General features: G+C 39.4%; 2 protein-coding genes across 4 annotated transcripts; both read left to right on the top strand.

The window, feature by feature from the left end:
* Positions 1-405: 405 nt before the first annotated feature.
* On the top strand, positions 406-5,022 carry LOC104435890 (methyl-CpG-binding domain-containing protein 2). Of its 2 annotated transcripts, none has more exons than XM_010048588.3 (5): positions 406-617; positions 1,820-2,464; positions 3,177-3,230; positions 3,366-3,523; positions 4,547-5,022. In XM_010048588.3, exons 2-5 carry the CDS (start codon positions 1,851-1,853, stop codon positions 4,780-4,782), a joined length of 1,062 nt encoding a protein of 353 aa, XP_010046890.2. In that variant the 5' UTR covers positions 406-617; positions 1,820-1,850; the 3' UTR covers positions 4,783-5,022. The 2 variants fall into 2 exon arrangements, with proteins under 2 accessions (XP_010046890.2, XP_010046889.2); XM_010048587.3 differs by having other exon boundaries at positions 407-617; positions 1,832-2,464; positions 4,547-5,015.
* Positions 5,023-8,865: 3,843 nt separating this feature from the next.
* Positions 8,866-20,721, top strand: LOC104435888 (DExH-box ATP-dependent RNA helicase DExH10). Of its 2 annotated transcripts, none has more exons than XM_010048584.3 (17): positions 8,866-9,077; positions 10,041-11,049; positions 12,444-12,758; positions 12,872-12,976; positions 13,090-13,158; positions 13,436-13,603; positions 13,695-13,766; positions 13,876-13,992; positions 14,294-14,503; positions 14,683-14,841; positions 16,842-16,931; positions 17,010-17,102; positions 17,302-17,455; positions 18,685-18,833; positions 18,910-19,005; positions 19,778-19,870; positions 20,331-20,721. In XM_010048584.3, the coding sequence occupies exons 2-17, from the start codon at positions 10,069-10,071 to the stop codon at positions 20,439-20,441; spliced, it is 2,982 nt and encodes a 993-aa protein (XP_010046886.2). In that variant the 5' UTR covers positions 8,866-9,077; positions 10,041-10,068; the 3' UTR covers positions 20,442-20,721. The 2 variants fall into 2 exon arrangements, with proteins under 2 accessions (XP_010046886.2, XP_010046887.2); XM_010048585.3 differs by having other exon boundaries at positions 9,988-11,049; positions 20,331-20,610.
* The last annotated feature ends 325 nt before the right edge of the window (positions 20,722-21,046 follow it).

Genomic DNA, 21,046 nt, shown 5'->3' with positions numbered 1-21,046 from the left:
CAATCGAAATTGATCGGATTGATTCAATTGGTACAAATATAAAATGTTTAGACCCTCAAAGCTCGACCTCATCAACTTGGCCTTTGGCTGGTCACATCGACATCGGACAACCAATTAGAGAAAAAGAAGGAAAGAAAAAAAAAAGAAAAAAATTGAAAATCATTAAAATATTATATAAAAATATTCGCAACAAAGTGAGTCGCATTACTTTAAATCGACATTCATGTCAGTAATTTTCGATTAAAATTAATCGAATCATTGTCATAATTATATAATATTGAGGATTTTTTTTTTTTTGGGTAATTTTCTTTGTGAAAAATAAAAAAAAATGAAATACGAAGGAGAATGAGAAGATGCATTTCGTGATTAAGAGTTGGAAAAAAGAAAATGCATTTTCGATATTGATGACGTTCTATCCATCTCCTCTCCTCTCGGCTGCCGAGGGAAACATAGCAGAGAAGAAGGAAGAGGAGAGAGGAGAGAGAGAGAGCTCCTCGAAGAAGCAACAGAAATCAGCTCGCCGGACGTTTCAATCTAGGAATCTCCGCATGCTCTGGTCACCGCGATCCCCGCAGCATTCCTCCTCCATGTGATCGGCCTCCTCCGATTCGCCTCCCGTAATCTCTCCTTCCCTCACTTCAATCTCTTTCAATCGCTCCCCCCTCGGGAATCCACGCGCGTCGCGATGTTTAATCGGTAGATCTCTGTTCGCTGCCTGGATCGTAGGGTTTCTCCGCTTCGAATCTCAGTAGTCGATGATGCGTCTCGTTCGTTATTTCCCCTTGGGGAGCAGAGAGTGATTGGTCAGCTGAGCTATAGGCGGGGATGCTGTCCGTTAGTGGTTTTAGTATTCACGGGTTCTTTGGACTGGTCGAACGGTTACTTCAATTGCCGTTGCGAATGGCTGCTGCTGAGGTTATAGGTAGTTATCGCCGCCGCCGCCGCCACCGCCACCGCCGCGACGAGGAAGAAATGATGTCCACGTCGTTACGCCTGCCTGTCTTGATCTGAGCTTCTCGAGTGCATGTTTGACGAATTGGATCGGTCGTGTCGAAGTCGGCCGCTGCTTTCTGGTTTCATTTTCTCAATTGCCGTGATAACACGGGGTAGGGCGAATTCAGCTTTTGCCCCCCTCCGCCTGTGATGGAATGCAATGCGTAGAAAGATAGATCCTCCTGGCTCATGTGGTCAAATCTTTGTGAGAGAGAGAGAGAGAAAGAGAGAGGACTTTTCTATTGTCTTCCCTGCTAATTCCATGAAAGGCGCAATGCTGTTTGCAAACTTTTCTTTAAGTGATGCTTTAAAAATGCTGTATTATTTAGGAGGTATTCAAACCAATTCCAATGGATCTCTTTCTTCTAGCAAGAAAATTTCCGTATTATAAAGAGTGTTTAGATATTAGATCATGCTCCATACGTGTTTTCCTGTTTAGAATTATGGTCCATCTTTGGGCTTCGGTCAGCACACTCCCATGGGAGAGTTTGAGTGTTTATTTTTGAAACGATGCCTCTATCCATCCATTTAAGTTTATGGAGAAATTGACAACGGTCTGCACATTTTCCAATAATCAGAGCTACAAAAGGAGTGTCTGCACATTTTCTTATGAACTACAAAATTTCTAATACAGGCCTTTTGGCTTATGGCGTTTGCGCTTCCTATTGGTAGATTCGTAGCACATTTTCTTGCCACTTTCTATCATTATTATGAATCTTCCATTTTAATTTCTTGGAGAGTGATTTCATGCGATAGAGAAGAGTCATATAGCTCCATTTCTCTAGTTACTATGATGTTGCCTTTTGTTTTGATGTGCTCATAACAGTGCTTCCTGTAGGTAGTTGAGATCTATTCAGATGCAGACACAGCCTGGAAAACCCAACCTTAAGTTCATTTTCAAATTAAAAAAGAAAGAGGAAGAGCTAGGATCTTCAGATTCGCCAGATTATGTGGACTGCTCTATTCCAGAAACTATAGATACTTCGCCTCAAAAGGAGGATGTTGAATCTCAGGAGAAAGAGGATGAGGTGGACCAATCAAATGACGACTCTTCAAAACAGTTGGTCATTTATGACCCTGCTGCAAATGGTCAAGGTGAAATTGTACCTATGCCTGATCCCATTCAGTCTCGTTGCCCTTCGTTCTTGAGATCCTCTGGCCCAAATCAATCTTCCAAAATTGCACCATCTGTGGGAGCATTTACCGTCCAGTGTGCTAACTGCTTTAAATGGAGGCTTATACCCACTAAAGAGAAGTATGAAGAAATTCGCGAACATATCCTGGAAGATCCGTTTTATTGTGAAACAGCCCGTGAGTGGCGCCCAGAGATTTCATGTGATGATCCCGAGGATATATCTCAAGATGGTAGCCGACTTTGGGCAATTGATAAGCCTAACATTGCCCAACCTCCTCCCGGGTGGCAGCGGTTGCTACGAATCAGAGGTGAAGGAAGCACCAAGTTTGCAGATGTGTATGTGTCTCCGTAAAGCTGCTCTCTTAACCTCACTTTGTTTTAAGAGTAGTGGGCCAGGAGTCATCCTGGTAATTTTTTCTGTGTTGGGTCCATATAAAAAGACATTCCTGTAGATAGCGAAATATCCTAAACACCATTCTCTTGTCCTGAGTATCGTGAAACACATGTTTTGATGGCGACTGTTCTTTGTCCTTGGGGTTGTGCAAGGTGATTGAGTGATGATGTTGCAAGTTAGTCGAACCCATCAGGTCTATCCGTTCTTAGTGGTTTCTAATTCTTGCCTTTTCCCCCTCTTTCCAGTGGGAGTCGTAAATCCCGATTAGTTGTCTTATATTCTAAGCTCATATATTAGAATCAGCTCTTACTTTACCGTATAATTGATCGGTTTGTAAGGAGGATCTCATCTAGTCTAGTCTATGCTGTTCCCCCTTGTTACCTTATTCATTCTGGTGACAAGCATGGAATGAACAAGTTCCACTTAGATCCCTTTGATTCCAATATTACTTGTGGGATAGCAACTGCTGTCTGCACTTAATCATTCTTCATAAGGTTTGTCTTCAATTTTTATAATGTTATTTTTTGAGAGTCTAGTTGCGAGCATAGGAGTTGACTTTTACACTATAGCTTTAGGCACAAGATTGTTGTCCTTTGTACTTCTGGATGCAGTTATTACTTGTTGAAATCATCTGGCATTTCTTACTGTTTTCAGGTATTATGTGGCACCATCTGGGAAGAGGCTTCGTTCAATGGTCGAGGTACAAAAGTATGTTTCCAAGCCTTTGTATTTGACCTATTCTCTTATATACGAATCCAATACCAGATTTAAAATAATAGTTCAGTTGTTTTCACAAGAGTTAGAGTTAAGCTACGGACTTTCACAGCTTTATCAAACTGATAGGTACTTGGTGGATCACCCGGAGTTTACAAGAGATGGAGTGACTCTTTCCCAATTTTCGTTTCAAATTCCTAGGCCTTTACATGACAATTATGTCAGGAAGCGTCCTGCTCGCCCTCCTGCCCCATGTGATGCCAGCGGGGTCATTGATCCTGGTGAAGGTATGCGTAGAGAATTTCTTAAATAACAGTTAAATTTTCAGTGTTTTAGCACTCAATAAGTTCTGTCACTTCTAGTCTGAGATTTTTGTGCACTTCCTGACATGTGCACATTATAATATTCCCTTGTTGTTTAAGTTGACAATGCATATAAAAATTTAAGGGAAAACATTCTGAAGAGCACATGCAAAGTTGGTACAGGAGATTCTTAATGTACTGCTTAAGAGTTCTAATGTTTTTTTCCTCGACTTTTGGTTCATGCTATGTTATTAATTTTTCTCTCTAAATCATGGGTTTCATACATAACATGGGCGATGAGTTTATAACTGTTTAAATGACCTTGATATACAGGGAAAAGTTGAGTAAAGTTGTGCTTGCTTGAGCTGGGCGGCACAGTCATATAATTCTAGCCTACTAGTTATATCCATCTTGTATCTGACTCTTGTGATTTTACTCCCTTTACTTTGATTGATTTACCTTTTGTTTTTGGTAGACAATTTTATTTGGTGATAAGTTTACATGCCATGGTATACTTTTCTGGTAAAACTTCATACAATGATCATTATTTTTGTCCTCTAGAGTAAGTTTCAACACTTTTGCGGATGTTCTGTAATCTTCAAATAAACAGCTTCTGGAAAGTCAACAGTTGAGCAAATATACGGAATGCTAAATGGTGTTCTGTTCAATGGATTGCCGTTTCCTGTGAATAGTTGCTGCATTGTTAAGGATAGTTAAAAACTTTCAATTTCCTTCCACGAAGACAATTCAAGTATTTTCACTTTTTCCTCTTCAGTTAGATTTACCTAGCGGGCTAGTTGATTTGGTAGTTTTTATTCTTGTGGCCGTGTGTGGGAGTCATGAGACTAGGACTGATTGCATTAGACTACCTGTTTAGTCTGTTAATCGTGATATTTATTAATCCACAAGAACATGTGATCACCTGCTGTCTTGTTGTGGCATTTCTAGCTAAGTGTACAGTTGTTTTTTAATATATACATGACTCTTTTCATCTTGATACCCACACAGCGAGACCACTGGCATGGGCGGGGCCCAATGACTTAACAGAGTTGCATCTGCGAACGCCGGGTCTCCCATCTCCATTTTCGGAGACGTCTGATCTGGATCCGGTTCCACCCCCGGCGAAGAAGCGCTCAAGAAAAGCACTCAACAAACAGATGTACAGTGGTAGAGCGGTGAATGATCAGCATGATTCTGGTGGAGAGGATCGTAGTCAATGCAGAAATAGCAAATATGAGATATGATGCTATTTAGTTATGTTTGTATTTTGTCCAATTATAGGAGCGAAAAGGTGGGTTTTTCGGGTAACTTTCTGAAAGATGGACGATCCTGATCGTGGGGTGGGGGAATGTTGTATCTTTTTGTCTGGGGAGATTGACCTATGTATATCTATCGAGAAAAATGTACGTTTGTATTAGTTCATATCAGAAACAAAGATTTCCGGAACAATTGCAATTTTATGAGGCCAATCCCTAGACACTGCATGAGCTTGGGCGGGCAAGTGCCTAAGACTGGACCGCAATTGCATCATGGAGATCCTGCATCATATACATATATTTATACCTTTTTATTTAATAGTAAATTTCTTGATTTAATATGAGCTGGTGCCATTGACACAAGGCAAGAGAGGGAGCTCCTGGATCGTGGACATTCGCTTTGGGATTTCAATGTGGTACCTCTTTGTTTTGGCTTTGCATAATACATACTTTGGGAATTGGCTTAGACAACTTATGTTTTGTGGTCTGCCATAGTAAACGGCTCCTCTTAAGTTATCCAGAGAAGTGAAGCGACAGAGTTGAGGATGACACAGTTTGCCCAGAGATATACTTCCATTGCTGGTCTTCCTCATCCGCTCAGCATAAAGGAGCACTGTACAACGGCTCTCTAGGATGGTATTGGACATCTTTGATAAAATTTGACATCAGGGACTCTAGAAAATGCTTGGTGCGCTTGCTGGCTAGCCAAGGACTTTGTGGGATCATGTCTAAGATTATTCTCAGCAAAGCCAGAGAAACTATTTGTGTTATCTTCCATGGCCCGGTCCTTCTTTGCGCACTTGTCCTGCGAGCATGAGCTTCGAGTTCCATTTCCTCATGGGAACCGAGGATGCGCTGCGAAAGTCATCCCTGATTCTTGATATGGCGTCATTGATTTGCTAGTCTTTCCTTTTCATACAGTCTCCAGCTTTCAGCTTTTCCTGATTACGTACCTCGATTGCTTCCCGTATGTAAATTTTTGGCAATTTGTTCTGTTCGATTAACAGATATTAGCGGAACACGACAATGCTCATTATCGACCTCCCCGCATTCCTTTTCTTCCAGGAATTAGAATGCGGTTGGATCGTTGAGGAAGATCCTTATGTGTACGTGATTCCATATTGTAAAATGCTAGTTAACGGTAGGAAAATGGGATGTATTGTCCATAGGGTCCTTTAACTATTCGTCTAATAATTATGATGTTACATCTTAACCAAAATATGCTACAAGTAATACTTCAAATAAAGATCAAATAACATTAACACGATTTCACTGAAAATGATTTTTTTGAATTTTTTTTAATAAAAGTAGTCTCTCTTTTTTTTTTTTTGCATCTTTTAAATTTTTCATTATTGACAACAACTTATATTTAAATATTTTCATAGATGATAAAAATATTATTCGTTCATTCATTTTTATAAATGATATGGACAATCATTTCTCGAAAAATGTTTTTTTGAATATTGAGTTTTTCGCAAAACAAACCCATTCTAAATATTCGATCAAAATACAATCATCTCTCCCCGTCATTGGAATTCGTAGATGCCAATTAAATTTCGAAAAAAAATGGGGATGAAAATTACTGTCCCCATGAAAATTTTGCACTAAATTGTTGTTTAACGTGTAATGTTTTTGATTTGATTTGATTTTTTTTGCAATTTGCACAATTGGGGATATTAGCGCCAAAATTTGCCTTAAAGAGTAACCCATGACCATTCATCGTCGGACAATAGAAACAAGACCCCCCCTTTGTACCAAAACTAAAAAAATCACGTTATGATGGCATGTGGCTTACATTAGAGCCCAAAAAAGTAGACAATCATCAGAGATGCCAATCACTCCACAGGGCAGTGCTTCAAGACTCCGGGTTTATTCATTATTCATGAGGAATCCATTCCTCGTCTTCGGGAAGTATCTAAGTCGTTGAAGTTTTGATTGGACTTCAAGCTGCTGCGAAGATAGAAAGCGGAGGGTTTTGCTTTTTCACCTCAATTTTCAGCAATTTGTCGTCCCTGTCATGCAGTTTATATCTATCTACCTGAGGTACGTTCTGTACAATCGGAAGACTTTGCCATACGCTTCATAAGAAGGGTGAATCAGCCTCTTCCAACAGTTATAACTGCTTTGGAGCGATTGGATTCATCAGGCTTTTAGTACGGTTTTTCATTTTGATAATTTTCTTATTCAGAACTATAAATTAATATTTCGATATCGTACGGATGGTGCGAGATGTTGGCAAAAGAGAAGTGACAAACCGCATTGCCAAAGGCACTGTCTACCCTTCCCATTTCGTGACACTTTTTTTTTTCATTTTCTTGAAATTAAAATAAAAAGAAGTCCATGGAAAGGCATTTTGAAAACATTTTTTGAGCGACATTTTTATCAATATCTGTCTTTACCTGAAAATAAAGAGCAAATGTTGTTTTCATATATTGACCATAAAAGAAATTATTTATACGTTTAAAATGTTTCCGGATATTTCATGTTTCACATTAAGTAAAAGATGTGTCCACCGAATTGAAAAAGAAGATAACTAAGAGAAAAATAAGAAAATTTTTTATACTTTTTTTGGAAGAAAGATTTTTAGATGATAACAAAAGGTTTTTTTTATTGACATTTCATAACCTTGTATATTTACACTTCCAGCCATATAAAAAGAAATCTACAATAAAACTATTTTTTTTATATATAAAGGAGGAGGAGGTGTTCATGTTCATCTTCCTAGGCAATTCTAAAGGCACACTCATCCACGCAAGGTGTGAATGTGATGCATTCGAAATTTTAGTAAAAAAAAAAAAATGGATATGTTTAGCGAGAAGTCCTAAAACTTGTCTAAAAAATGCAATTGAGTCCTAAAACTTACAAAAAAATTCAATCAAGTCCTAAAACTTATCAAGTTAGTTCAATTGAGTCCTAAAATTAATACCATTAGCATTTTCCGTTAAAAATGCTGACGTGTCATTTTAAATTATTTTTTATTTTCCACGTGGATTTTTTAATGATTTTTTATTCATTTTTTCAAAAAATAAGTTTAAAAACTAAAAAAATTAAATTTATTTATTTTATCTTATTTTCACCAAAATTAAAAAGAAAAGTTATAAAAGTTATTTTTAAAATTATTTATAAAAAATCGGTGCTCTTCTCCCCCGCCGCCGCCACCGCCGCCCATCGCCGGAGGGGCCGAGAGACAGTCGTCGGCCCCGGGCGGGGTGGCTGGCCCGCCGCCCTGGCCCCCAGGGCCGGCAACCGCCGCCCGCCCCGGGCGAGGCTCGCCCGGATCCGGCGAGGCTCGCCGCCCCGAGCGAGGGCCGATGAGGTCTCGCCCAAGGCGAGCGACGTCGCTCGGCTCCGGGCGATGGTCGCCGACCCCGGGCGAGGGAGGGCGACGCCGCCGGCCCCTCGTGAGGGCCGGCGAGGCCTCGCCCGGCGAGGACCGGCCACCCCGCCTGGGGGCCGGCGATCGTCGCCGACCCTCCTGGCGACGGGGCTGCGGCGGAAGTCCACCTGCTCTTTTTTTTTTAACTTTTGTTTTTTTAAATAAATTTAGATTTTCCTTTTTAGTTTTTAATCTAATTTTTAAATATTTTGAATAAAAATAATTTAAAAAAGCCATTTGAAAAATAAAAAAATCATTTAAAATATGACGTCGGTGCTTCGTCGGCAATTTCCGTTAATTTTCTTAATGGTGTTAACTTTAGGACTCAATTGAATCAACTTGACAAGTTTTAGGATTTGATTGAATTTTTGTAAGTTTTAGGGCTTAATTACATTTTTACTGACAGTTTTAGGACTTCACGAACATATCCCAAAAATAAAAAGGAAAGAAAAAGAAGCAAAAACAACTTTTATTAACAAATGAAAGAAAAATTGAGAAACGAAAAATATTCTAATTGTTTACGAAAATATTGAGACGACAATAGAAACTATTTGTTTATTTAATTAATTACTTCAATAGAATATAATCAATTTTTTTAAAGTAAATATATATTTTTAAAAAAATTAATTCCGGAAGGTCGAAATATGTTTCGGGTTTCCGCCGAAAACAGTTCCAAAGCTTGAGCCGACGCCGTCGCTTTCGTTTTCTAGTCGGGAGAGAAGCGCCGAGGAGAAAGACGCAGCCCTCTCACCATCTCTCTCTCTCTCTCTTCTGCGCTCGAGCTCTGGAGAAGAGCAGTGGGTTGCGGTTCGGTTGTTGGTTGGGTTGGGTTCCCTCTCCCTCCGCCGTGCTTCTTCAGGCCTCGGAGCACCATTTGCAGCCGCCAGCCTCGCAGTTATCCGCCAAGGTACCCCTTTTTCTCCCTCCCTCTCTGTCTCTCTGTGTAGCCGCCAGGTGCTCGGCGAAATTCCCCTGTGGCGTCGTAGTGCAAAAACCCTTTTTAGAGCTGGACGTCCTTTGGACCCTCGATTCCGCGCTCCTCCGCCAATCCACTCGGAACAGTTTTCTTGGGAAGTCGTGGATACCTACTCTTCTCGCTTACTCGCGCGTCATCCTCTCTCTCTCTCTCTCTCTCTCTCTCTCTGTGCGAAGGAGCCATTCAGCTGGTCTTCATGTAGAGAATGGGACACGCTATTTTTTACCTGGAAATAACGAGGGGTCATTCTAACGGCTCGATGGCGTCCCTCCGCTGCTGCTGAGATCACGTCGTGTGTCGTACTAGTATAGAGAATTCCAATTGCATACTGGGGTGTTAACTGCGGGATGTATTATCCCTCCCCATTTGTTTTCCCTACTCTCCTGATCCATGTAACCTGCGGTTCTATCTTTATGGAATAAACAGTGACCTGCCATCTGGGGTAGTGAAGAGGCCTCTCTTGTTCATGCGCCATCATGATCTTGTCAATGCTCAGCACTCAAATTGGTTCGACGAGCTTCAGAAACCATGTGTCGTTTATAGGAAAGTGACCACGATCTTTAATATCGTGAGAAAGTTTTGTGTTCTGATAGCATTGTTTATCTTCTTGGGGGATTCTTCAGAAGTGAGTGATTCTGGATTAGTTAAGATATCTCCAAGCTAAGGCCTCTTGCATTCGCATTTTCTCTGGACCTTTTTTTTGGGTCTTTTCTTTTTTGATGTTTTATTCATGATAAATCTTAATATGGTTTAAGATTGATTTTGTTTATGGAAAGGCTCCAATGCCTGAGGGCCTGAAATTGTCAAATTGCTTGATTTTTTTCTTCTTTTTTTCCTGAAGAGAGGACAACGATATCCTTTCCTGAAACTATTGTCTCTCGGACTTTGATATAGGTTTGCTTGACGTCTAAGCAAGTAAAATATGGAAGCTTTGGGGAAAAGGAAAGAACCAGACTCTTCTGAAGTCACTGACTCCTATACTGGATCTCCAAATCAAGGCAATGAGGAATCTGCTCCGAAGCGGCATAATTCGGTTCGGACATGTGTGCATGAGGTCGCTGTACCAACTGGTTATGATGCAAACAAAGATGAATCGGTGCATGGGACTCTCTCAAATCCTGTTTACAGTGGTGAGATGGCAAAAACTTACCCATTCAAACTTGACCCCTTTCAGCAAGTTTCCATGGCATGTTTGGAGCGAAAGGAGTCAGTTTTAGTGTCGGCACACACTTCAGCGGGTAAAACTGCAGTTGCTGAATATGCCATTGCAATGTCTTTTAGGGATAAACAGAGGGTAATATATACATCACCTTTGAAAGCTTTGAGCAACCAGAAGTATAGGGAGCTAAGTCAAGAGTTTAAAGATGTCGGGTTGATGACTGGTGATGTTACCATTGCACCTAATGCTAGCTGCTTGGTCATGACCACAGAAATTCTTAGAGGAATGCTGTATAGGGGTTCTGAGGTATTAAAGGAAGTTGCATGGGTTATCTTTGATGAGATACATTACATGAAGGACCGAGAAAGAGGTGTTGTTTGGGAAGAGAGTATTATATTCTTGCCACCGGCCATTAAAATGGTTTTCCTTTCTGCAACGATGTCAAATGCTACTGAGTTCGCAGAATGGATTTGCCACGTGCATAAACAGCCATGCCATGTAGTATACACAGACTTCAGACCAACTCCGCTGCAGCATTATGTTTTCCCTATGGGTGGGAGTGGTTTGTATCTTGTAGTTGATGAGCATGAGGAATTCAGAGAGGACAACTTTCTCAAGCTTCAAGATACTTTTACAAAGCAGAAAGTTGGCGAGGGGAGCAAGTTTTCTAATGGAAAAGCAAGTGGCAGAATTGCCAAAAGCGGCACTGCCTCAGGGGGTTCTAGTATATACAAAATTGTGAAGGTAAGTTTGCAGACATTTCTATGGGCACTTGCTATTTATATTTTATTGCACAATTCTCTCTCTCTCTCTCTGGGTTTCGACCGCCATGGGTATACTTTTGGTAGCCTTGCTTAATTCTCATATTCAACATTTTATTTTGTCTACTGAATCCGGTTACCCCTATGCTTGTCTCGTATGTTTTTTTATTATCAAAAGGAGTTTTATGTATATGAGCACATTAGCTTTTGTACCCTTTATATTCTTGTGTGCGCATATGTGTGCCTATAGAGGTTTCTAATTTTGTGATGTTATGGGGACTTTTGGAGCATTAAGATAACAAGTCACTCCTTCATCTATTAGCTTAAGTGTTTAGATCAATTGACGGTGATTACACATAATTTTACATGATAATTGGTATTAGAGTGGGAGGTCTTGTGTTCGAATCTGCCTATACCCATTATTTGCTGCTCCAATATAAATTTCTATGCTTCAGTCTCAGGGCATTGCAATGAGAGACTGCATTTATATATGGCAGTTTAAGGATTTAAATTAGAAGGCAGTTTTGCAGATAAATTAGATGAATTTTCAAGACATTAGATTTGGTGTCATGCTTTATGATGTCGAGAATAATAAATACCTTTTTGGCACTGCATCTTAAGTTGCTGGTAAATCGATTGTGGAGTTTGTAGGCTTTGTAAATATTGTTCGAGTTTTCTGAGAGTTAATTTGCCTAAATGTAAGTTTCTTGATCCCTTTCTTTTAGTACTTTAGTAGTTGACAGCATGTTCTACAGAAGTGTATTTAATGATATTGCACCAGATATATCAAAGTGAAGAAAATGATAAATTGTTACTGTTTCTTTTAGTAACTCTTAATCTCTTATAAGATGCTGAATTCTTTTTCTGTTTCATCTTAGCTCAGTTTTTGTTGCAGCTTGCCAGCTTATTTTCTGTGTTGGTGATATACAGTTCCGAAAAATTGGATTCTCACCATATTGTTTGAATAACAACCCACTTAAGATGAGACAACTGATGAAAGCATGTCCTCTCTTATAACGTCTCTTCTTTACTTAAGCAGATCGTGCATCTACATCTCTTTTGATACTGCATTTCAGAGGTCCTGAGTGATATTCACTTTGTGCCTCATTGGCCATTATTGTGCTCTATCTAGCTCTTATTGCACATTTGATTCTTGGGTTCACGAATGAACATCAGCAAGTCTATCTAGCTTTGTACAGGTGGTACCCCTGGGGTACTCTTTTAATAAATTTCATTTTTGACATTAGGTATCAGTTAGCAAGCACTTGGTTGCAGTTTGACCTCAATGTCAATGTACTATGATCTAGGTTTTGTGTAAGTTTCTCTGTCATGCATATAAATCCACAGTGCTTGAATTAGAATCTTTGATGATTTCAGATGATAATGGAGCGTAAGTTTCAACCTGTCATAGTTTTCAGCTTTAGTAGGCGAGAGTGTGAACAACATGCTATGTCAATGTCCAAGCTTGATTTTAACACACAAGAGGAAAAGGAAGTTGTGGAGCAAGTTTTTCGCAATGCAGTCCTGTGCTTGCGTGAGGAAGATAGAAACTTACCTGCCATTGAGTTGATGCTGCCGTTACTTCAACGTGGAGTTGCTGTTCATCATTCTGGCCTTCTCCCTGTTCTTAAGGAATTGGTAGAGCTTCTTTTTCAGGAAGGCTTAGTGAAGGCTCTTTTTGCCACAGAAACTGTGAGTTTTCCCTTGTAAAGAGAAGGTTGCCCACCCTGCATGGGCATTAGGCTTAATTGGATGTTTTTACGTAGAGTAAATAGCCATAATGTATGATAAGTAATTTCCTGCAGTTTGCCATGGGTTTGAACATGCCTGCAAAGACAGTGGTCTTTACAGCAGTTAAGAAGTGGGATGGTGATAGTCATCGGTACATTGGATCCGGTGAGTACATTCAGGTGAGTAAAAGAGCCATTGCTTAAGTGAAAGATTTCTAATAATCACTTTATCTGAATATCTAAATTCTGCAAAATCATCTGCTTTACTTAATAACTACTGAATTATTTTGTAGATGAGTGGAAGAGCTGGCCGTCGTGGAAAAGATGCGCGCGGTATCTGTATCATAATGATTGATGAGCAGGTAATCTATGGTTATCTCCCCTCCCCCCCCCCCCCAACCCCAAACAAAAAACAAAAAAAAAAAAAATGAAGCAACACAAACACACGAGCAGGTAGGGTGCTACAGGTGGCCGTGTGCACTTCTCCTTATACTTGTGTTTTTCAGTCTCAGATGTCATAGATGATGCAACTTACGAAAATTTTGGGGAGCCTTTTTTGGATACAGTTGATGGAGAATAGAGTTTTTGAATATGTTCTCCTTGGTTTATGCCAAAAATGATTGACTTACTTCATTTCAGATGGAGATGAATACACTCAAGGACATGGTTTTGGGGAAACCAGCTCCTTTAGTTAGCACATTCAGACTGAGCTATTACTCAATTTTGAATCTAATGAGCCGTGCTGAAGGACAATTTACTGCTGAACATGTCATAAGGAACTCATTTCATCAATTTCAGTATGAGAAGGTGTCTCCCTATTCCGTCATTCTTTTATTGCGCTGGCCTATTCAAAGTAGTGGTTAAATGCCTGATTTCAATGATTGCGGTTACCTTCCAGGCCTTGCCCAACATCGGAAGAAAAGTTCAAAAACTGGAAGAAGAAGCTGCAAGTCTCGATGCTTCTGGGGAGGTAATTGCTTTTATATATATAACTCTAGTGGCAGTAAAAATGAAAAAGATAAAAGAACAGATGGATTATGATGTGTGGTACAAACCTTGAACCTTATATGGCTTTCTAGGTTGAAGTAGCAGAGTATCATAAGCTGAAGTTGGAAATTGCTCAACTGGAGAAGAAGATGATGACAGAGATAACCAGGCCTGAGAGAGTTCTCTATTTTCTTTTGCCAGGGCGGCTGGTATGTGATCTTTTTAATTTTGATTGCCTTTGAATTTCAATAGCTTTTCTATCTTCGTCATGGGACTTTGCATGCGCCGACAGTGCATATAGTCTGTCCATGATGAAAAGGAATGAGCTGCAATTCTTTGTGCTGTCACTGTAATGATAAATAGCTGATCACTGAGTAATAGTTATGATATATTCATGTTTTCACTCACCATCACAGTCCCTTGTGCCCCGTCATGCTGGCAATCCTTTTTCTATTGTTGTTTATCTGCTGTCTTCTTTTATGAAGTAACTGGAGCTTTTCCTCAACTCAGGTGAGGATTAGGGAAGGCGGAACAGATTGGGGGTGGGGAGTTGTAGTTAATGTTATCAAAAAGCCCTCAACTGGTTTGGGTACATTACCATCACGAGGTGGTGGATATATTGTGGATACTCTGCTTCATTGCTCTCCAGGTTTAAGTGAGAATAATTCACGGCCCAAACCTTGTCCACCACACCCTGGAGAAAAGGGTGAAATGCATGTGGTAAGTTGACATATGCAGAGAGCAACTATTCACACTATCTTCTTTACCAAAAAAAAAAAAAAAAAAAAAAAAAACTATTGACACTATCTTTTGTGGCATCCCTTGCAACATGCAGATTGAGCTTTTCAGTTGATGATGTGGAGGTTATGATTTATGAGATCCACTTTTATGTTTTCTAGGTCCCTGTGCAGTTGTCCTTAGTTTCTGCTCTTAGCAAACTCAGAATAGCAATTCCTGCTGATCTCCGACCACTGGAAGCAAGGCAAAGCATACTGCTAGCTGTCCAAGAGCTTGGAAGTCGTTTTCCTCAGGGTCTGCCGAAGCTTAATCCTGTAAAGGTAGTTTGGCAAAATATGACATACCAGCAGCACTTTCCCTTTTCAAACTAAGAGGAACCAAATGATTTGGCATATTCAATTTACTGTTGTCCTGCAAATACATTGCTTAGTAAATAAGAAGTGCCCTTAAGCTATAGTTTAATTTTGATATAGTTTAAGGTAGTGACCTTTGTGTTAAGTCAGATTCTTATTTTTAAAGAAAAATTTCTCCCTATTTATATGAGTAGGTTGGATTTCTCTTATACTTTAGGTCCAAAGTTAGGAAAGAGACATGACAGGAGGAAGTATAAGCCCTTTGGGTCTCACTTCCCTCACTAAGAGGTCAATGATTACCCCACTGATATAAGGATCCATTGGTAAATTATAGAGCAGTCTAGCACAATACTCAATTATCTTTGGCCTTTTGCTATCTTATTGTTGGCCATGCAAAATCAGCAATTAACAATGGCTTCAGTGGCTGTGTTTACTCTCTATACAGCTCTTTCCTCTCCTAGGTACGCAAAGACAATCAATCTTCTTGAAGAGGTTAAAGCTCTTTGATAGTTTGTTAAAGGAAAAAGGATTAAGCAGAAGTTTATATTTTACCTACAATTCTGTAGGAAGACATCATGATTCTTGTTTACCCTTTCGCTTTTCCAGCGATAAGAGTGAAATAAAGTAATTATCATAGTGAAAGACCATCTTCTGGTCAAATAGTAGTTCCTCCTTCCCTTGCACTTACCCAGATGTTGTCTCCGCATGTGCACCATTTAGTAAATTCCTATCCCATCTCAAACTCTGCAGATGAAGGAGAGTCTTCTTGAACTCTGCTAAATTTGTGCTCTCTACCATGTTAGTGTGTTTGTGATTAGATATTAGCAATTTTTTTTTGAGAGAATGACACAAATGATTCCTAAAGTTTGGTCAAATGTGCAATGTGGTCCTTAAACTTTTAACTTGTTCAATGTGGTCCTTGGATTGTAACTGAACATGTAATGTAGTCTTTGGACTTTTAATTTGTTCAATGTAGTCAGTGGACTTTGGATACATGTTCAACTTTGTTCTTGAATTATATGAAAATGTTCAATGTTGTCCCTGAATTTGAATTAATGGAAGGACAACATTGAACATTTTCATATAATTCAAGGACTAAGTTGAACATGTACTAAAATTATATGGACCACATTGCACATCAGGTCAAAGTTCATGGACTATTTGTGTCATCATCCCATTTTCTTTAACTGAGCAATTTTGATCTATCCGTTCGGAAAGAATAATTCGTTTATTGAACATTTGGTCTCAAATTTTTTTGCATTTGATGACTACTTTTTCATCTACAGTGCTACAGCATTATGTTAAGATCATGTGCATGTCAATAAAATTGGGCAGGAAATGTTTAATAAAATATGCTCACTGCAAGCTAGTTCTTAAATTAAGTGAGATACTTTTGGGTGCAATTTCTGTACAAGTTTGCTCAAAACAATTGATCCACTCTTTTCCTCCTGTGGTAGAAGACACAACTGCCAGTATCTTTAACCAGCATGTACCTTGTTGACTGATGACACAATGTAAAGCAAATGCTCAAAAAACTTGTTCTTGTATTCTTGCATCACCACTTTGAGATGACTGTTGTGTGAATCTAAGATTTTTTATCCTTTGGGATTGAGTAAAGTGACCTCAGGGAAGTGTACCCCCTATTATTATTCACAAAAGAAATATCTGTTTCTGTACATTTGAGGGGAAGTTTGAGGGTGTTTTCGTAATATACCCTATTTTAAAAGCCTCTTTCCTTTTGTTTTTAATCATTCTCTCTGCTGCTTTGTACTGAGTGAGGCGTCTCTGTTTTTAAAGACCTCTTCACCCAGGTATTTTCCTCTGATTCAACAAAAGTAGGTTTTCTACCAAATTATGTAAGAATGAGATGATAATGACTTCTCCCCTGTGATTCTTCTCAGAGGGAATTGCACAAAATTAACATAATCATTTATTGTCCACATTTTTATGCAAATATCATCTCGCAGGACATGGGTATTGAGGATCCAGAAATAGTCGAGTTGGTCAATCAGATTGAGGAACTTGAACGAAAATTATTGTCTCATCCATTGCACAAGGTTGGTCATCTTCTGAATGAAATTTTATCATGTCATACTTCATTGTTGATGGTATGGCTTTACTGAGTATCAATGCAGTCTCAAGATGCACATCAGATGAGAAGTTTTCAAAGAAAAGCAGAAGTAAATCATGAAATTCAAGAACTCAAATCGAAAATGCGTGAATCTCAGGTACTTACCTACGCTGGATTGGGTTGTTTATTTATTTGATCCAGCATGCTTTGTCACTTGGGTCATGGGGTGCTTATATAGTTATATGACTTGTATACCAGTGCGCTCGTGTCACTGCACCAGTGCAGATAGTTGTATATTTGTGTCTTGCTTTTCTGGCTTTCATGCAAGTCAACTTCTCTTTTTTCTCCATTTGCAGCTTCAAAAATTTCGTGATGAACTCAAGAACCGTTCTCGGGTCTTAAAAAAGCTTGGCCACATTGATGCTGATGGTGTCGTCCAGTTAAAGGGACGGGCAGCCTGCTTGATTGACACGGGGGATGAACTACTTGTCACTGAACTGATGTTTAACGGTGATTGTTTGAGGCTCAATTATCTCCTTATATCCGCTAATTGTGTTTTATTTATCCACTTGTTTTCATTCGCGGCAAGGAAACAATGTATGAACGAGCTCTGCATGAACCATTGTGGAGGGTTCTGCTGAGGTATCCTTAACTGAATTCTGTTGAATTTTCAAAACTCAAGTCGGCTACTTTTGAGAGATGTTAAAAGAAAACATTCCATACCTCATCTGGTTCAGCTGGCTATTAGTATAACAGTGGTAATGTTTGTCGGGGTGGGGCCTTGAGCTAATCTTTGGCTGGGAGAAGCTGTCTGGCTTGTTCTGTATTGAATTCTGTTCGTTCCATATGCTACTGCTAGCAATTTTGAAATTTAGTTTCAAGGTGCTTAAGGTCTCAAATGAGGGAATTTTCTTGCCTAGGCAGCACGGAGCACCATGGACTGAGTGAATATCATCTGATCATGGGGGTCGATCACCTGATCCATGGGGACAAGGTCCATGTAATACTTTGGGCAGATTTTTGGAAGTGGGCTATTATAAGGTTGAGACTTATTTCCTGACTAGGAGCGAGTAAGACTATATTGGTGAATGCAATAAGAATTGGCTGCTCATCGCAGCAGAGTGCTTTGCCCACACTGTTATCTGCTGCTGAAGCACTCTCAAGAAATTCGTGCTTGTGATGTTGAGATCAGGGGACTCTATTTAATCCATGCGGCAAAATCTATTTGTGGGGGAGAATACAAATCATGCTATAAGGAACGAAGTATGTTGCCCCCTTTTTATAGGTTCACATCAGGAAAAGCCGAACTAGGACTCTCTCCTCTAACTTGTGCATTACGACAAGAATAGCTGCAAGGCCAAGGAAATCATTGATATGCCACCGCCCTACTACTCAAAAGCCGACCCAAAGAGGTCGGCTTTACTGAAGAAAAAGGGCACTTATATGATTTTCGGTTCAAATTATCTCTACAGTCAATGTCTAAATATCACCTTTCAGTTGGAGTTGAAGTGAAATCTGAACCGAATTCCTTGTCTAGTTATTAGTTGTATGATGCTCAAACTAAAACACAGAAAAGCCTTCGATCAAAGAGCATCGCCTACATGCTGACTTCCTATTGATTCCAGGAGTTGAATCAAGAGTCCTTGTGTCTGCTTTAGTGGCCGTTGTGTGAAGGTTTCCTTCTCTATTTCTTTTTCTTTTAGTCACTAGATAGTTGATCAATTTGGATTTCTGGCCAGGTACATTCAATGATCTTGATCATCACCAAATTGCCGCTCTTGCTAGTTGTTTCATCCCTGGAGATAAATCGAATGAACAGATTCATTTGAGGACTGAACTTGCCAGGCCATTGCAACAACTCCAAGACAGTGCAAGGAGAATAGCAGAGGTATTCTTATTGAGGTTTCTTATTCACAATACTCTGCAAGTTAGAGGTGTAAAACATTTGGTAATGTACTTTTTAGGTGCAAAAAGAATGCAAGTTGGATGTAAATGTGGAGGAATACGTGGAATCCACAGTCAGACCATACTTAATGGATGTGATCTACTGCTGGTCCAAGGTCAGTTCAGTGGAATTGCTGCCACAGAAATCTGTATCATGTCTTGCAGTTTGTAATGTGTGCATGATTTGCTTTGCACATTCTGTTATGTAGGCTGAATGTAGGGTTTCATCACCTTTTCTCGAGGTCGATGCCCAGTGTGAACTTCGAATCTGTTTATATTATGTTTGAGCAAATTCTAGGAGAAGAGAAAAAATATATGAATCATTGTTCTTGGGATGGCAAAGGGCAGAGAGAGGATACAATCTGATCTCACTAGCTGGTCATGCATGGTTATCAGTGTTTGCCCAAGTATGGTGTTGATCATGAGTCTAAAGTTAGTCATGTGTTTCCAATTTTTTGGTATTTGAGAGGATTGTTTGATATCTATTAAAATCATGTCTTATCTAAGTAGTTCCTGTTTGTTGCTACTTGGAACAGGATTTATGTCGATATTGATTGATGTGCCTTTCATCTTCCTGATATACCCAGATTCTGTTGACTGTTTATGAGTTTTTGACCCATCATCTGCTTCTGAACCAGACTGTTTGTGATGAGCTATGATTTATGTCCTCTAAAAGCTATGTCCTCCATTACTCGCTGAATGCTGCATTCTCATTGCTCTCCTTCTGCATAGTATGACACATATTGCTTGCCACATAATTTTAATTAAATGAATAGCCAGTGTGTTGCTTTATAGAACAAGAGAGGATGCCCATAAAACATAGGACACTTTACCATTGGTTAATGCCTGATAGACATGAAAGTACTTTTTCTGTTTTTGGATTTCCAGGGAGCAAGCTTTGCAGAAGTCATACAGATGACTGATATATTTGAGGGTAGCATTATTAGAAGTGCCAGAAGGCTTGATGAGTTTTTGAACCAGGTATGACACCTTTTACCATACGAGCAATATGCCATGTGAAAATGAGGACTAAATGCCACACAGGACTTGTTAAATTAGTTGTATCTAAAAAATCAGTGAAATTTTGCATCAATTTCCAATCATTTTATTTTTCTTAACTTTTGGCGTTAAATATTTGATCTCTAATTCCTTGAATGAATCCCTTGTCCTTTTTCCATCCCCCAGATCAAGGTTCTAGATGTACATGGAATTTACTTCAATTAGGCCAGCACAACTGTAAAATTCGATGGTTCATTATAATTTTTCAATCTGCATACTGATCTAAAGATATGACTGGCAGTTTCTGGCTCTTCAGTATTTATTTTTCTTATTGGTCTTTTCTTTTTACCTGTTCTTTTCTTTTTCTTTTTACTTCTTTTTTTCCTTTTCGGGGTGGGATGGTTAACTGTGTTACTGATTGCTTGGTTATTCTTTTATCAAGCTTCGAGCTGCTGCTAATGCGGTGGGGGAAACCAATCTTGAAAACAAATTTGCTGCAGCCAGTGAAAGTCTCCGTCGGGGTATAATGTTTGCCAATTCCCTTTATCTCTAAAGCATCTGAAAACCATGCAATCCTCATTAATCATAGAGAGGTCAGCAGATTATGAATTGACATGGACTTTTTATTTTCTTCTGAGTCTGTACCTTTAGTTTGTACATTTTATTGAGCAGAAATATTTTTGTAGTGATGAGGAAAGATTATAAAACTAATTGTACAGAAATTTTTAAGAAATTGTTGGAGAGAAGTAAGGAATACCTGGTGATTCATCAGGCATAGTGGGCTGTGCTACTTTTCCGATTGTGTTCTAGTGAATCAGGGACAGATCAGTAAATGATGCTATTCTTGGGGCGTTGCCCTTCTGTGAGTTGAACAAGCACACCACAATGCACCATTGATGGGCCAGTGTTCGGCCTTCAGCAGAGACAACGGTCGCACATTATCCGGACTGTTGCAAATAGGCTCTCTCTCTCTCTCTCTCTCTCTCTCTCAGTTATTTACATGCTTGCATGCGAACCAATATCATCTCAACCATACGCAACTACTAACTCTGGACCGTCCGAAATAACGGTTGAAATGTGCTCGACTTACATGGTCTATGGACCGTATAACATTTTTTTCCTTCCCCATCTGTTTTTTTTTTTAATTCTAGATTCTCT

Source organism: Eucalyptus grandis, chromosome 1 (genome assembly GCF_016545825.1).
Source record: "Eucalyptus grandis isolate ANBG69807.140 chromosome 1, ASM1654582v1, whole genome shotgun sequence".
In the NCBI taxonomy this organism is placed as follows: domain Eukaryota; kingdom Viridiplantae; phylum Streptophyta; class Magnoliopsida; order Myrtales; family Myrtaceae; genus Eucalyptus; species Eucalyptus grandis.
This window is presented reverse-complemented; position numbering and strand designations above follow the sequence as displayed.